Source organism: Stegodyphus dumicola, chromosome 3, assembly GCF_044657685.1.
Source record: "Stegodyphus dumicola isolate Sdum_Otavi_A_Nest chromosome 3, ASM4465768v1".
Lineage (NCBI taxonomy): Eukaryota > Metazoa > Arthropoda > Arachnida > Araneae > Eresidae > Stegodyphus > Stegodyphus dumicola.
Window position 1 is genome coordinate 201,762,662 of NC_140770.1, and position 17,159 is coordinate 201,779,820.

Here is a 17,159-nt window from a genome sequence, read left to right on the forward strand (position 1 = left end):
TCTCCCATGAGTTCTTTCAGATGGTGGTGTTGTAGCATTTTTAACGAATCTAAAGATCCAAGATACGACCTTTATGATCTTTTCGAATTTTGAAATATTGTCAAAAAGGTTAAATTTATCTGCATTCGTGTTATTGCTGGCTGAAACCACAGTTCGTTTTCTCTCTCCATTTACTATATCGAAGTCAGGATGTTCTCCATCTGCAATAGGCCACTCTTCTGGAGGTCGATAAATCCAATCTGGTCCTTTCCACCATTCGGATTTCCTCAATTCTTTTGCAGAGCAACCGCGTGATGGCAAATCCGAAGGATTAAACTTTCCGGGAATGTGATGCCAGTGATCTGGGTTACTCAATTTTCGAATCTCATTTACTCGATTGGCTACAAAAGTGGACCAATTTTCTTTCTGTTTTATCCAAAAGAGAGCATTTGTGGAATCCGTCCAGTAAAAAACTGGAACCTCTTTTAATTTCAAGTCTTCTCTTATTGTATGAGAGAGTCTGGCTCCAATAGTGCAAGCGAGTATCTCTAGTCGAGGTATGGTGATTGCTTTTAGCGGAGCAACTCTCGCTTTAGATTGTATCAATTGACAGGTGACTCCACTCTCACCGCTGTGTCTAAGGAAAATGCAGGTCGCATACGCGTCCTTGCTTGCGTCCGAAAATACATGCAGAGTGGTACTTTCGTCTATTTTGGGAAGCAATCTAGGAATTTTGATGTCTTTCAAATATTTTAACTGAGATGACCATGTGAAAAATTTCCTTGCTAGATCATTCGGCAAATTAGTACCCCAGTTAATTTTCTGTTTCCAGCACTCTTGCAGAATCAGTTTAGGCAAGAGAGTAACTGGACTAGTAAACCCAATTGGGTCAAAGATTTTACTCAATTCGGAAAGAACAGATCTTTTGCTCAATACAGGGTTTTCTTCATATTTTACGTGACAAGACAAAGTATCGTCAAACAAGTCCCATTTCAATCCCAATACTGACACAACATCTTCATAATCTTTATCAGAGAGGTTTAGAATTGAAGTTTCATTTTTAAGTCTATTATGTTTCCAACCTCTTAGGTCAAATTTTGCAGTAGCCATTATTTCTCTAGATCCTTTGATAAATGAGTTTAATTCTTCAATTGATTCCACGCTCGCTACGCAGTTATCCACATACATGGCTTTCTTTAGCTTTGAAGCTATTTCCTGATGATGTTTTGGTACATTTTCCAAATGGTAGTTAATCGTGGCAGCGAGTAAAAAGGGGCTGGCGTTTACGCCGAATACAACCCTTCGGTGCCGATATATAGTCAGTTTTTCAGGCTGTCCTTTCTCCCACCATAGGAACCGGAGAAAATCTCGATCCGCTGGGTTCACACCTATCTGAAGAAATGCTCTTTTTATATCCGAAATTACTCCATACTTACCCTCTCGAAATTTCGTCAAAAGTTTGGGGATCAATTCAAGATAATTAGGACCCTTTTCCAGGCAGTCGTTCAGAGAAACCGAATTTTTCTCCTTTGCAGATGCGTCGAACACTGGTCGAATTTTGGTAGTCGAATTTTCCCGAAACACGGGTCTATGTGGCAGATAATGCCCTTTGATCTTTTCTGCCTCCGAAATATCGATAGGTTCAATTATTCCCTCTTCTACCCAATCCTTTAAAACAGTTTCGTAGGCTTCTAAGGAATTCTTTGTCTGAAGGGTTTTCACGCAAGACTTCAGACACTTTTCTGCAAGGATTCTATTATCTGGCAACTCAGGATGAATTTGAAGCCATGGAAGTGATACCTGATAACTTCCAGCGTCATCTCTTTCTAAAGTACGGATAAAATAATTTTCTGTAGCCTTTTGTATTTCTTGTTTTGTTTGCGAAAGAGCTGGTTCAGTTATTCCGATAGAATCAAGAGACCACAAGTCACAAATTTTTCTGTCACTAATGTGTAGTGATAAAAGAAGTTCATTAAAATTCTTTCCCTTTACCTTCGTTCTCCCTAATATAGTCCAACCAAGGTGTGTATTCATCGCTACTAAACTCTCCGTTACGTGTTTTACTTCCCCTGTAAAAAGTTTTCCGACATAATCTGCTCCTACAAGCACGTGTATTTCGTTAGGGTGTTTTTCAAATAAACAAGAATTCTCATTAGTTACATCATTGGGAAAAATTTTTGTAACCTCTTAGTTTCTTTAAGCATTCCCTATCCTCCAATTTTGGAATATGTGAGCATATGGTTTTTTGGCTCAAAACTTCCATTTCGCATGTGAATCCTGTTTCTGGATTATTTAACTTAATCAGATACTTGTTGTGATTTTCCTTTTTTTCTATTCCTCCAAAAAGCCCATGAGTCACACTTTCCTGACCTAAAGATTTTAGTTTTAATTTCTCCGCAAGAAATGTGCTGATATATGATCTGCTACTTCCGGTATCCAGAATTATTCGTATAAAATTGCTTTCACCATCTCCGTAAACATTGGCAATTAAAGTTTGCAAGATTACACTTTCATAGGATGAATTATTCGTTAAGGCCTTATTTTCAATTTGTTCTTCCTTAACTTCTCCGTTTTCGGTTTTAAAACACATTATAGTGGCATGTCGTTGTTTACATAATTCACACCTTATTCTAGAAGTGCAAATAAAACTAAGATGCCGTGGGCGTAAACAGCGATAACAGATCCCTTTCGCTTTGCATTTCTCCCTTTTTTTCTCAGTAGACCATAAAGATGCTTGTTTACACGTTATAGACTCGTGATCAGAAGAGTCGCAGAAAACACATGGTGTTTGTCCCCCCCGCAAACTTGCGTTCGTTAACTCCGAAGCTGTGTGTTTCGCAATAGGTCTGGGTTCACTCAGTTTGTTATGCTTTTGCGGCGCCGCCTTTGGCTGGACCGTCTGGAATGTACGTTCCCGCGCAACTAACTGTTCAGAAAGAAATTCCACTAGGTGAATCAAATCGTAATTTGATTTCCGAACTGTTTTATTATACTCCAAAACCAAATCTGGGGGCAATGTTTTAAGCAAAATAGGTGTTAATAAAGCTCCATATGTTTCTGAGGTCATATTTAATGATTCAAGACATCGAATATGTTTCTGTATATAATTGAATAACTTACGGAAATTTTGAATGTCATTACAATCTTTTAGAGGTCTTATTTTCAGTAATTTATCTATATGGGCGTTGATTAGTACATCTTTATTTCCAAATCTTTCTGTGAGGAGTTTAACTGAAGTTTCGTAATTTTCTTCGGTTAAATCGAAACCGTCAATGGTGTTATAAGCAGTACCTCCCAAAAAGGATTTCAAATAATTAAATTTGCTTATGGCGTCAAGCGTTTTATTTTGGTGTATGGCTGATGAAAAAGTGTTCCAAAATGTCAGCCATTCGCAGCTCTCGCCATAAAACTTCGGAATCGTAAGTTTAGGAAGCTTCACATTATGACTTTCGATTTTAACGTTTTCTATAATACTTTCACTTAACTGTTCAGTGCTTCGTAACACATTAAATTTTTGTTGTTCTATATTAATTTCTTTCAATTTTTTGTTAGCTTTGTATTTAAATGTAGTTATTCTTTCACGATATTCGTCAACACCGTTTAATTCCTGGTCTAGATCCTTTATGTTTATTAATTTTTCTATATCGGCATCTATTTGTTTTAACTCGTTCGATTTTTCATTTAAGAGTTCTAAAGAAATTTCTAGTTCCTCTGCATTCACTTCTGTTTTTGGCAATTCAGTTTCGATTCGGCCAATTAATTTTGTAACGGCAGCCCTAATGTGGCCGCGTTTCCTTTTCAATGTATCGATGAATTCCGTCATTATTTAATATTCAACAAGTATCAGCAATTCACTAATTATTTATGCTTATGTATTATCTATATAACTGATATCAATTTAGACAGTTTCAATAGTTAGGAAAACAGCAGTTACTGGCAGTCCCTGTTCGGGCGCCATGTTAAAAAATTTTATCAACTTTGCACTATTAAAATTTTTTGATCATTAAATAGATAAGTGAAAGTTCACTTACCTTCTAAATAGGGCTGCCCTGAACTGCCTTCTTTCCTTCTTGTCGGTATCTGTCTCTATGATGAACTTCGATTTACTGCGCAACACAGCTATAAACTTTTTAAGAAATTTTAATTCGTATGAAAGATATCTACAAAATATTTACAAGTTATAATAATTACAAGCATAATTTATACGGAGACGGTCTGTCGTTATACATCTGTTAGACGCGTCAGCCGTTCAACTGATTACTTTTTGTCTCTTTCGCCAGAGGGCGTTCGTGGAAGTAAAGTTCTAGTAAGCAAACGCGACAATGTTATCTAATATCTATTACTATCTATTACTGTGTTATATAAAATATATCCTTGACTCTTTTATATTATTAATCCTAGGATGTCATTCTTTGGCTATGGTTTTCAAACTAGACTTTGGACTGTTGTGCTTTGACTGTGGTCATACATACGCGATTAATTAATAATTTTCCACATTTTTTCAATTCAAAACGTTTTGTTTTACTACAACATATTTTCAACCAATGATTTTTCACTTTACTGAGAAGGTGAGAGGAAGGAATATGTTTCGAAACCTGAAGTTGAAGCTAGAATCAGATTTCTTATATAATGATTTAATTGCCATTTTAAATGCTTGATTATTTAAAAAATTTTACAAAATGTTATGCTCGAGTGAGGAGCTAAAATTTACGTAATCCCTCTCACTTTTATTAATAAGTCGAGAAATAAATAAACTTCAGTAATAAAGACGGTAGAATGTTAATTGCTAAATTTTTATTTGACTAAAAATTTTTTACAAATTTCTTCGAAATAAAAAAATAAAAAAAAAATATTAAAAATGGCAATAGAGAAAATAAATCGTTATCTTCTTGTAATTTAATGTTTTCTCTCTACATAAAAATCAAGTATAAATCACTTACAATTTTTACAGAAACATTAAAAAACATTAGGCACTTTTCAGGAATCATCTTTACAAAAGTATTTTTTTATCTTAGGAAATTGAATTTATATTTGCTTTCTCTTCATAACACAATTAATACTGAAATATAATAACAGTCCTCGATAACATTAAACACAAAAGTGAAGTTACTAATATTTATTAAACACAGAGGAATGCTTTAAAACTCAGCTGAAATCAGTTAATTCGAGAAGAATTAATGTTAGCATTTTTTAAACAATTTAAAATTTCGGTTTTGTAGCAAAATAATTTATTTAAGATATTTTATAATTCAGTATGAAATTGTTACTTGTACTTCTACAATTTGTTCTTCGATGAATTATGATTTTTAAGCACACCGTCAACTGAATTTTTTAAAAGTGCGGCATTTTGCATAGAAATGAATGACGCAAATGCTGCCACAAAGTGAAATACAATTTATTAACAAAAAACTGATAGTACATCAGTCCGGACTAATCCCCGCCCATGTCAATACACTTCTGCCATCTGGCTGGGAGGTATCGAAGGGCTTTGGTAAATCAGTCTGTGGGGGTGTTGATGCACCACCTATGGACAATTGCATGCAATTCGGCAGAAGATTCAACATGTTGACCCCTAACTGCGTCCTTCATGTTGTCAAGCAAGGAGTAGTCCGAGGTCTTGGTTCGAAGTCCACCCACTTCGCACACACATTTGTCATCTCCAAATCACCATGCACAATCGCCTGCAATGAACCTTGCGCAAGCCCCGTCTTTTTCTGTATCTTGTTGAACATGATGCGCCTGTTTGCCATGATCAAATCCAACACAGCTGCCACATTTGCTGCTATATGCGATGTTACCGGTCGTCCCGCGCGGACACCTTTAGATACGGTCTCCACTCCACTGCTGAACTTGGCCAACCATCGGAATACGGTACGCCTTGAGAACGCTTTGTTCCCGCACCCCGACACCATGTGACGATGGCTCTCACTACTCTGTATCCCTTCCTTCCATAGGAATCACGCTGTCCAACGCTGACCGTAATAATCACCTTTTATCATTGCTGTCCACGTTCTCAGTGACGACAGCGAAAGGGACGGTTGCTGACTTCGTTCAACTTACGGCCAGCGCCATCTAAGCATTCTGAGTAGCTCACGCCCCCTTGTGTCTATTTCACGTATTTTCCCTTCGCATAGTGTAATAGTTTCGTTGTGAGACCCGTTACGTCAATCATTTTTGTACAATCTAAGTAACAGTTATTTCTCAAAAATAAAAACGGAAATTTACTATAAAATAACATGCAACCTTATTTTTAAACTTTATTAATCTTTTGAAGAACTGAAAGTAAATAGATATTTTGTTTTTTACAATGTGCATACTGAAAAACAGTTTCAGGCTTTCCAACCCTTCGAGTTTGCTTACCAATCCAATGATGGGCAAGGTACAACTCAGCACCGGAAGGAAATAGCTGATGCAAAAGGAACTGTGAAAGGAGCTTACGGCTACCTCGATCCTTTCGGAGTCTATCGGGCAGTCGAATACGTAGCCGACGACAATGGATTCAGAGCAATTGTGAAGACTAATGAGCCTGGCACATCAAATCAAAATACAGGAGACGCTCTGTGGCTTGTCCAACCTCCTCCAAGTGGTCTTCAGGAAGCCTACAGTAAGTTTCTTATAAAATGGCATTTAAGCAAAGATTTACAAATAGAAATGCAAATTATAAACTCTTTTATTAGTGTTATTATTATTTTATAGAATAATATTTGTTAGGCTATTCTTAATTTCTTCAAATATTTGATTTAAAAAATTGACTTCTGAAAGTTAAATATCTTTTATTTCTAATTATTTTTTCTTTAACTGTTTCCCAAAGTTTTTACAGTATCCTGCATTTTTAATAACTTTAACTAGAAAAACACGATTTTAGTCTACTGTGAACTTTGTTATTATGTATGAAATATCCTTTGAAACATATGCATATTTTCATTCATTGAGAATTGTAACCCGATATTTACATTCATGTCCAAAATTATTTTTACAAACATGAAAGCACTCAGAAACAGTGAACTATAATTTTATGAATTTGTGTGAAATGATACATAACATAACAACACACAAATAAAAAGGAAAAAATTTAAGAGCGCTGCATATTATATAAAACTGTATCATGAAAAAATAAAAATAGTAATAACATGTTATAAAGAGAGTTCAGAGGAAAAAAAAAAGAATAATTTAAAAAAAAAAAGTAAGCCTTATGAATTTAAGATGCAACGTCATCTCCCCTGATTTGCACACAAATGTCACTAAGTGTTTTCATTCTGGCAATAATGCTGTTAACCACAGTTTTCAAAATTACGTTCCACTTCTCAGGCAATGCTGTCTTATATCATTATTATATATTTTATTTAGATCTCTAAGTGGAGGAGACGCATTTGTGCAACAGTTTTTCTAAAATAAACTCTATCAGGAAAATTTTGTTATCCACGGTATTCGCCCAATATCCTTACTTTCAAGGAATTCATGAACAAGGTCTGCTCTATTTATACAAAATTATCGTCCATAAATAAGAAATCAGATCCATATGCACCTCTGAAAAATCTTAAATAATATTTTAAGACCTCATCCCGATATCTTGCCGGTCACAGATCCGCTGTTGAAAACTTTCATCGATCATGATTTCTTCCCATACCATCATACGTACATTATCGAAACTGTCTCGTTCCACAGTTATCGAAGGAAGATTTTGCCTTCTAACATAAGCACGTGTCTGAATCCCTCCAGATATAAACACGTCCAGAGTCAGATGTTAAACTTCAACTCATCAGTAAAGAGAATATATGACCATTGGTGTTCACGCCAGTTCTGCTGTTCTTTGTACCAGTTTAAGCGATCCCTCTTTTGCTGTGAAAACAATGAAATACATACCCTTGGCTTTATGGCCTTTTTAATTAAGCTTTCTGTATGCAGTTTGCCGGCGTTAGTCTTTTTGCTAGCAGAATTCCCACGTGCACTCGAATATAGACTAAACCAACGCTTTTTAGGTTTTTGTACTGTGATCTGAAGCCTTAATTTTACTTTGAAATTTAATTCATTATCTACGTTGTCTGAAATTCCGCAGGTTGCGGATATTTAAATTGCAAGGGCAATCCGTGCATCTATTCAGTTTAAAGTTTTAGATAAAAAGGTTGTTTATCCTTCTTCGGTCTTGGTTATTTTTCCATGGAAAAGGCGACGACTCTCCTGGAAATCTTAGGAGGATTCAAGAGATTACGTTAGTTAGGGAGTGAAACTCTAAAATATAAAACGTAATAAATTTGAATCATGTTGCTTAGAAGTTGTTCAAAGATCTCCGATTTTTATTTGAAGCACTCCAATAAATGCTTTCCTAAAAACATATTTATTTAGTTCTGTTCTCAATTAATAAACCTAAGAAGTAGCTACTATTTAATATGAGAATTCTATCGCTATTGAATATTCACATAGCCCCTATTTAATATGGGAATTCTGCCATACGTATAAATACTCATGATGGTCTTGTTTGATATACAAATATTTTAATTAAAATACATTTTAAATTAATATAAGAGTTAATGTTTTATACACTGCTGGCCATCCAAATTGCAACACTAAGAAAGACAAGAGATATCATAACAAAATTTATTTAGTAGATAACATGTTCACCAAGTATCAAATAATTAAATTTATAGACTTCTGTGAAGTGTGGTTCCTTTAAGAAACAGTAGCCAGAGTAGCCGCCATTGTTGGAGATCACGTCTGTCACACGCCTCGGCATTGATTCAAAGAGACTTTGGATGTGTTCTTGGGGTACAGCAGACCAAGCAGCTTCCACACGTTGCCAAAGTTGATCTGGTGAATTAACGGGGGCGCAGCCCTCAGCCCACCCAACCAAGAACACCTCGTCATATGACTTATCACAAGGGCCGGCCCATCTAACAACAAATGAGGGGCCAGAGACCCGGCCGTGCTCAAAAAACTAACAAAGAAAAACAAACAAATAAAATATTAAACTATGAATCCCGGGAAACCAAAAGCCCCAGGAACCGAGTAACAAAAAAGTTAGAAAAAAGAGAACTAAACAAAATCATAAATACGACCAGTGAATTTCATGTCATCACTGGACCTTAAACATTCACACAAAAGAACATAATAAAATAATAAAGAACTGTTAGAAAATAAAAATAAGACAACACATAACCAAGCAAATACAATACAAAAACACCATTCACACATAGATTCCTATGGCTTCTCTTGAGCTATTCACAATCTTCATAATTTGTCTAGAATATTCCACAAAGTTCTTATAATTTTTCTTGAAATCACTTCTATAATATTTTTGATATCTATCCCTTGCACTCCCAGTAATAATACAGTTCTCAAAGAAATGCATAGAGTCTCCAGTGACATTACAAATATTACATTTATCATTGTCCTGCAATCCAAAACGTTTTAAATATGCAGGGAAGCGTCCATGTCCCGTAAGCATTTGATTGGCATCTATATCTTTATATAACTTCATTTTCTTTTCAATATTTATATTTTTCAGTAAACCACAATTTCTATTAGATTGTTCCCAATTATTTTTCCATTCGTTCAATACATAATTATATAGAGTAGAGGTGGCCCTTCTTCTAGAGTCTGGGATATTTTTAATAATCACATTTTCATCCACAGCTGCAGACTTAGCTAATTCGTCCGCCCTCTCATTCCCTTCATATCCTGCATGTGCTTTTATCCAGTGAAGCTTAATATTATGTATATCTTTCAATTGTGCATATGTCTTTTTTATTTCAAATACAAGAGAGTTTTTACTTTCAGGACCCGAGAGGGTCTGTAGCACCGACAATGCATCAGAATAAATATTTATATTATATCTAATTTTCAATGTGCCTTTAATCCAATTGAGAGCTTCAAAAATAGCATACATTTCTGCTTGATAGACAGAATTCATAGAATTTAAACGAAATTTCCAATTTTGTATTTCAATTCCATAGAAGAATACCACGATCGCACCTCCAATACCCCCCTCGAGTCCTGAACCATCTGTGAAAATATTCATTTCCTGACATTCGAGAAATGCACAGTCATAAGGAATCAAAATCTTATTACTAGGATGAATACAATCATCATCAAAATTTAGAAACGCTTCACTTTTAATAACACATTCATTTATATCTATATGATCAACCAAATTATTCGAAAGTAAAAATTTTTTATAATAAAAATTATACTGGAATGAGAGGGGTGGGACACCAGCAAGGAGGCAGACCACCTCTGTAGAGACTGTCCTGAAGACTCTCGTAACTGCCAGCATCCAGCTTCTCTGCAAAGTATTCAATTTATCTCGCAAGCGGATCAACTCCCCTGCCCTAGCACCCCAAACACCTATTCCATAGAAAATCTTAGGTAAGATAACACTGTTAAAAATTCTCTTCAGTATCGGCGCTTTTTTATGCAAAGTTTCTGTATTAAAAGTACTACGATAAAAATGTAAAATTCTATCAGTTTCTCTATGTATAGATTTAAAATGTTCAATAAAATTTAGCTTTTCATCTATAATAACACCCAGATATTTTATATTTCTCTGAAAACGGATATTTTTACCCTCAAATTTCAATCTAGGTGCTCTAGTTCTAGCACCCCCTCTAGGAAAGAAAAGTCCAAAAGTCTTTTCCACATTAAAATAAATATTTTCAGATTTACTCCACTTCAACATCTGCTCTTCAACTTTTATAAAGGTATGTTGTATTTTTTCCAGAGAGGAGCCCTTAATAATAAGCAGAATATCATCTGCATAACAAATTATTTCTGCATTAGAAACATCAAAATCCACAAGGAGAGTATTAACTATTAGGGCCCAGAACAGGGGAGCACTACACGATCCATGCGGACAGCCTTTAAACATATCCAAATTTATATCTAAATCTTCTGAAAATCCCTTAAAAACAATTCTTCTATTACTAAAATAATCCCTGATAAGTAAATAAAGATCTTTTGTAATCTTCAGCTCAAATAATTTATTTAATACGGAGGACCATCGAACAGAGTCAAAAGCAGCCTTGACATCGAAAGAAACAACCGCGACATGTTCAATACTTTTTATTCTACGTATTTTATCAACTACCCTAAAGAGTGCCAGATTAGCAGATCTTCTTTTCCTAAATCCATATTGATTTTCCGCAAGATGTTGTTTATCATTTATGACATATAAAAGTCTATTTACAATTAGCTTATCCAATACCTTAGCAAAAACCTTTAATAGACAAATTGGGCGATATTTATCTTCATTTTTAGGCAACAAAATTAATCTTCCAATCTTCCAGGCAATAGGAAAAACATGCAAAGACAAACATTTATTAAACAAAATAATAAAAAACGAAGGATAGTTCACAAACAATCTTTTTACAACTCTTGCCCGAATTCCATCCAATCCTGGAGCGGCTCTGTCTCTAAGACTTAAAATGACTTCCGTAATTTCTTCGTAGGTAAAGTCCAATTCACCATCTAAGTCGTCATTACCAAAGTTATCATCATTATTATCAGGATCATCAATTTCATCAGTTTCAATATTCAGTGTCTTTTTAACAATTTTCAAATATTCTTCCTTTACATCCGTAGCCGCTCTATTATCACTATCTCGTAATATAATCTGTTTCTTAATTTTATTCGTAGCAACCTTAAAATTTCCTTCGTAAAATTCCTTGTCTTGAATAAAAGCCCTATTTCTGAAATCACCCTTCACCTTTTTAATTTTCTTTTTATAAAAAGCCAAACATTTTTTATATTCTATTTTTCTTCGTATTCTAGTTTCATCATCCAAGTCTTTCACCTGGCAACTCTTGCGGATAGCCCTGACTCTCCTTCTAAGAGTATTCAGCTCATAATTCCACCAAGCAGTACCACTACGTTGTCGTATCTCACACTTTAAATCTCTTCTCATTCTTTCTTCAATTCGCTTCTCCATATACAAAATTAAATCATTAAATTCCCCAGCATCCTTCGTATTGACAATACGGTCTTCAATCTCAAAAATAAACCTTCTCATCTTAACGCAACATCTATCAATTCTTTTAACATTATTTGACAGAATAATATCCCTCTTATCTTTAATACTAACATCCTTTATACTTATCAAAATATAGTTATGATCGCTAAGGGAATTTTCCTCCAATATTTGCATGTCAAAGTTCTCAATAAGAGAATTTGGAGAACACAACACCAAATCCGTATATCCATCTCCACATGCAGAAGAGAAGGTGGGTCTAGAATTTTCTTTATTCAATAAAATCAAATCATTTAAAATGATAAAATCTGAAGTTAAAACCCCTCTTTCATCAAGACTCTTAGCCCCCCAAATAAAATTCTTTGAGTTAAAATCTCCAATAATAATAAAACTGTCTTTAAAAACAGATATAACTTCTTCTAATTTTAAAAGATACGTATTCAAACATTCCACAGGGGAAAAATAAACTGAAATCACACCATAATTCCTTCCCTCTTTCTGTATTTCAATGGCAACGATAATATCAGAAGCGTGTTTAACTATGAATTCAATCCCAGGGTTTACGACAACAATAGCAGCTCTTCCTGTATCTGCATGGATGGTCCTCCAACTGTTTTTAATATAAGCCATTTTCTTTCCAATATAATAAGGTTCTTGAACTGTAACAATATCAGGGATATCCTCAGAAATATTATCTATTGCAGAGAGCCGGCATGCCGCAGCATTACAATGATTAAGATTACAATTTAAAATGTGCATAATTAAAAGGATCCCAAATAAAACCATTCAATATAATAATTATAATTTAAAATCCAATATATACAGTTTAAAAACGATATATACAGTTAAAATCAGCAATAATTATCCTGAACTTACCTGGGAGGCAAGGGTATAGTTTCTTCCAAGATTTTCAATTATATCCTTTCCTAGAAGTCTTCTTTTAGAAATAAATTACACAATAGTTCAAAAGTCTTTATTTCACACAATGTAAAAGCCGTAAATTATTAATTCGTAGCCACAGGAATAAATAAAAAGTTTAAAATTAAAATCAAAATCAAAATCTCCCCACCGCAGAAGCTAAATCACCTCAAGTTTCTAGATCTAAATGTTCCCGAATAAATTTTTTCTCTCTTATAATCGAGGGACACTCTCTCCAAAAGGGATCGTGGTCATATTCCACATTAATACCATATCTATCTAAAGCTTCTTTACAGTTGATACATTCTTTCTTTTCACTATGACAATTTTTCCTCTCATGTCTACCATTACATGCAGAGCAAACCCTTTCAAACTTACAATTCTTCTTGGTGTGCCCAAATCTAAGACAGTTCATGCAACGCTTAGGTTGAATGAATAATTTTACAGGGTATGCTTTCCAACCAATCATAACTCTATTCCCTTCAAGGATATCTTGCTGACACCTAGCAGAAATCTCAAAAATCCTATGTGAAACTCCATGTTCTTGAGTTTTAATACGAAATAAGGATCTCGAACATTTCCCATCACAAACACAAAATTCATTAAATCTTTTCAAAACCAAGTCTTCTTCAACGGAATCACTAATATTATACAAAATAACCTTCGGCTTAATAAACTTATTCCTTCGAGTCCTAATAAGTGTGTTTAATTTCGGATTCTCCGTAATAGCTTTTTCAACAGCAAGTATATCTGACCTATCTTTTAAATTGATAATCATATCACCATTTTTCTTTCTAAAAGTATTAAAACTTTTAACACCTATATCCTGTGGTTGGAGTTCAGCATTAAGTTCATCATAGACATCAACATCTTTATCAACTGGTCTTATAATCAAATCGTTAGCCCTAGATCTCTTTTCACTGTTTTTCTTTTTATCATTATTTCTTTGATCATCAACTTCTCTATCTCTCCTACTATCCGGTCTTTCATCAATCATTTGTTTTATCTCCTCTTTGAATTCTAAAAGAGTCTCCTCACTACTCTTACGCATATCTAATTCCATAATCTTAAGCGTAGACGTATGTGCCCATTTCACAACTGCCTCAACCTGAGTATTTAACTCAGAAATTAAATCCTTGGGTACTCGCTTCGTTTTTAATTCATCAATAATCCTATAGAATTCTTTAATTATATTCGACATTTCACTATCTCTTTCACCCATGTTTATAAAATAGACAATAAGAGTAATATAATAAAATTCTAACAACTGTGGTAAGGGAGACACTAAAAACACTAAAACATATATAAGAACATTTAGCTCAATCAATATCTTCTTAAAATTCTCAATAAAATTCAAAAAATCTAATTCTGAAGAATAAAATAGTCTTAAAACACTTCAAAATAATTTTTAAAGTAAAAACTAAAGTTCTGGCATCCAAATTGAACAAATTGACCAGCGTGCGGAAAGACTAGAAAATCCAGTGCATTAAAACGTTCTCGGACCTTGTCTTCCACCGGGAAGAAATACTTCATATAATGGTGCACCAAATGATTTTCCTATACTTTACGAACATCTACATGCAATGTAAACAATGTCCTCCACGTTAGGCCTCGTACACTCAAGATTTTCAGAGTTCAATATCTCAATAAATGTGCAAGATAAGATTGTGCATTTAATATTACAGTAAGATACAAGTATACCGAACAGAATTCTTCAATCAGATAATATTTACACACAATATTTAACGAATAATGCATATAAACTTACCCGACCATGCCAGGTGGGCGTTTCAGCAAGGTCGATTTCGAAAAACACTCATAAAAACTTAAATATGCACTTTCTTGCACGAAACTTGATATATCTTGATAGCGGAGAACATAACCAATGCAAAGAACACACTCAAAAATCAACACAAGCAATTTACACAGATTTAAAAGTCTTTAAAATACTAGCCACACACTTTCCACGCAACAAGCACTTCGGCGTTGCCGACCATCCAAAAAAATCTGGTGTGGAAACTTGGTATGTAATCTGTGTCAATCGTTCAGCAACCATAGACCACATGTTTTCTATCGTCGAAAGATCCGGAGAGCAAGCCGGCCAGGGAAGCAATTAAATCTGGCGATTGACGAAGAACCCTTGGACAATGCGTGCCACGTGGGGTCACGCATTATCCTGTTGAAATATGGCTGTGGGCAAGCCCTGAAGGTAAGGAAGGACAACTGGCTACAACACTTCGGAGATGTAGCGCTGGCTTTTTAAAGTACCGGCAATGCAATGCATATTAGAAGAGTCCGAGAGTGATATCCAATACCGCCCCGTACCATAATACCCGGTGCAGGACCAGCGTGGTGGTGCATAACGCAGCTGTACAGCATCCTCTCTCCACGATGTCTACAGACTCGAATCCGACCATCGTGGTGTTGCAGACAGAAGCGTGACTCGTCAGTAAAGACAATTTCATTCCATTCTACCGTCTATATTCTTCTTTCATCGCACCATTGGCGGCGGAGACGTCTGTGGTTCTGCGTCAAGGGTAGACGAAGCAATGGACGTCTTGCGGACAGACCACTCTGCTGTAAACGGCGTCGAATGGTACACGCAGACACTGGATGATGCGTTACAGACTGAATGTGCTGTGCTATGGTTTGTGATGTGACTGAGCGATCCGTCACTGCCATATGCACAATGTTCCTGTCATCACGTGAAGTGGTGCACTGAGGTGGATGCAATCAAACGGTCGGTCCGTCGTACCCTCCTGCATCCGACGGTCACATATCCGCATTACAGTTGTTTGGTTTCGTCCAACACGATTATCGATTTCCCTGAAAGATAATCCATACTTTCGGTAGGCCACTATGCTTCCTCTGTCGAACTCGGATACTTGATCAAACGATGATCGCTGTTTACTACGAAGCATAATTAATCGTTTTTTTTTTTTTTTTTTAAACCACAAGAAAAACACAATTGCCGAACTTGAAATCGTCGAAAACTCCAAGCCTTAAATAGCGCTTTGAAGTGGCGCTACAGGCTCGCGTGATGTGCGTCTCCACTGAAATTCTAATCATTTGCATATCTCACCTCCGCTAATGCATGTTGTAAATTTCATGTTATTTGCATGCTTTCCTCAGAGTGTTGCATTTACGGCGGCCAGCAGTGTGAAACAATCTATTTTTTATTCTTCTACTTTTACAGCGCTTTCAAGAGTTAGTATTTTTCAATTTCCATTCTTTTATTTTTATTAAGACGCTTTCATATTATAATGAATTTATTAAAAAAGTTACTGAAAATATTCCATTGCACTTTTTCCTTCTTAGCCACACAAGGTTCAGCAAAGCAAATACCAGTTCCTATCAAAATCTCCCCAGGGAATTTTACTCCAGCTGCTAGTTCTTCCTTAGTATCAAATGCAGTCTTTCATGTCCGTCCGACCATTGTCCAGTATCCTCTACCTTTCTTAACAAGACCCGGTCAAATCATATTTCAAGTACCTACCTTATCGAAAAAAGGAAATCTTCAAGTTTTTTCCAGGTTTCCACAAAAGGCATCGAAATTTACTCCAAGGACAGAGGATGCTTTGTAAATATGAATAAAATGTTTCTGTTAACTGATTGTAGTTATATTTTCTCTCATCCTTCAGAATTTATATATGTAAATCCACAGGCAAAACAAAATCTGCAGGACGAAAATGAATAATTTAAAATGAAATGTTTTTAAACCTAGAACAACTGCAAAGCCAGAATAATTGAAAAACGATTTGTAGTATTAGTTATGAATTACGCTGTTAAAACTAATGCTCATGTAGTTTTTTAATAAGGCTATCCCCTTATTGTCATTTTGCATCTATTTATGCAGGATATGTAATATATCTCTTAGAAATACGAAATAATTTAATCTCTCAAAATAATTTGTAAAGATTGTTGATTCATATTCTTTCAAGAATAAATCTTTATTTCTTCAAATCGTGTCAACTCTAATCAGCCAGAGAATGTGGTTGAAATAAATTTCCTCTTCCATCAAGTACCTTAAGTCTGCAATCAAAGCTTTGTATTAATCTCTAACTGAGATTAGCTGTACCCTATAAAACTAATTTTAATACGTGTGGCATATCCAAGGCTTTTCAGTCAGTTCTCTTGGGGAACGAACTGCAATGGTATGAAATCAGCACGCACACTAATTTATTTGGGTAAATAAACCTCTTGCTTAGCGAAGATTTCGTCAGCATGGTCTCTATGACTGAAAACTACTGCTTTGTATTTCACTTTCTGCATTTTCCAGAAAAGAGTATTTCTTCACCATCAA

General features: G+C 35.1%; 1 protein-coding gene across 4 annotated transcripts in view; it reads left to right on the plus strand.

Moving 5' to 3' along the window:
* LOC118198642 (uncharacterized) overlaps positions 1–16,468 on the plus strand; it is a 114,974-nt gene extending 98,506 nt beyond the window's left edge. For 3 of the 4 annotated variants that reach the window (XM_085813757.1, XM_035370377.2, XM_035370378.2), the window contains 2 exons: positions 6,307–6,583; positions 16,175–16,468. In XM_085813757.1, coding sequence (XP_085669883.1) covers positions 6,307–6,583; positions 16,175–16,440 — 543 coding nt within the window. In that variant the 3' untranslated portion in view covers positions 16,441–16,468. The remainder of the gene's footprint in view (positions 1–6,306; positions 6,584–16,174) is intronic. The other variant, XM_035370379.2, reaches the window with a different exon arrangement.
* The last annotated feature ends 691 nt before the right edge of the window (positions 16,469–17,159 follow it).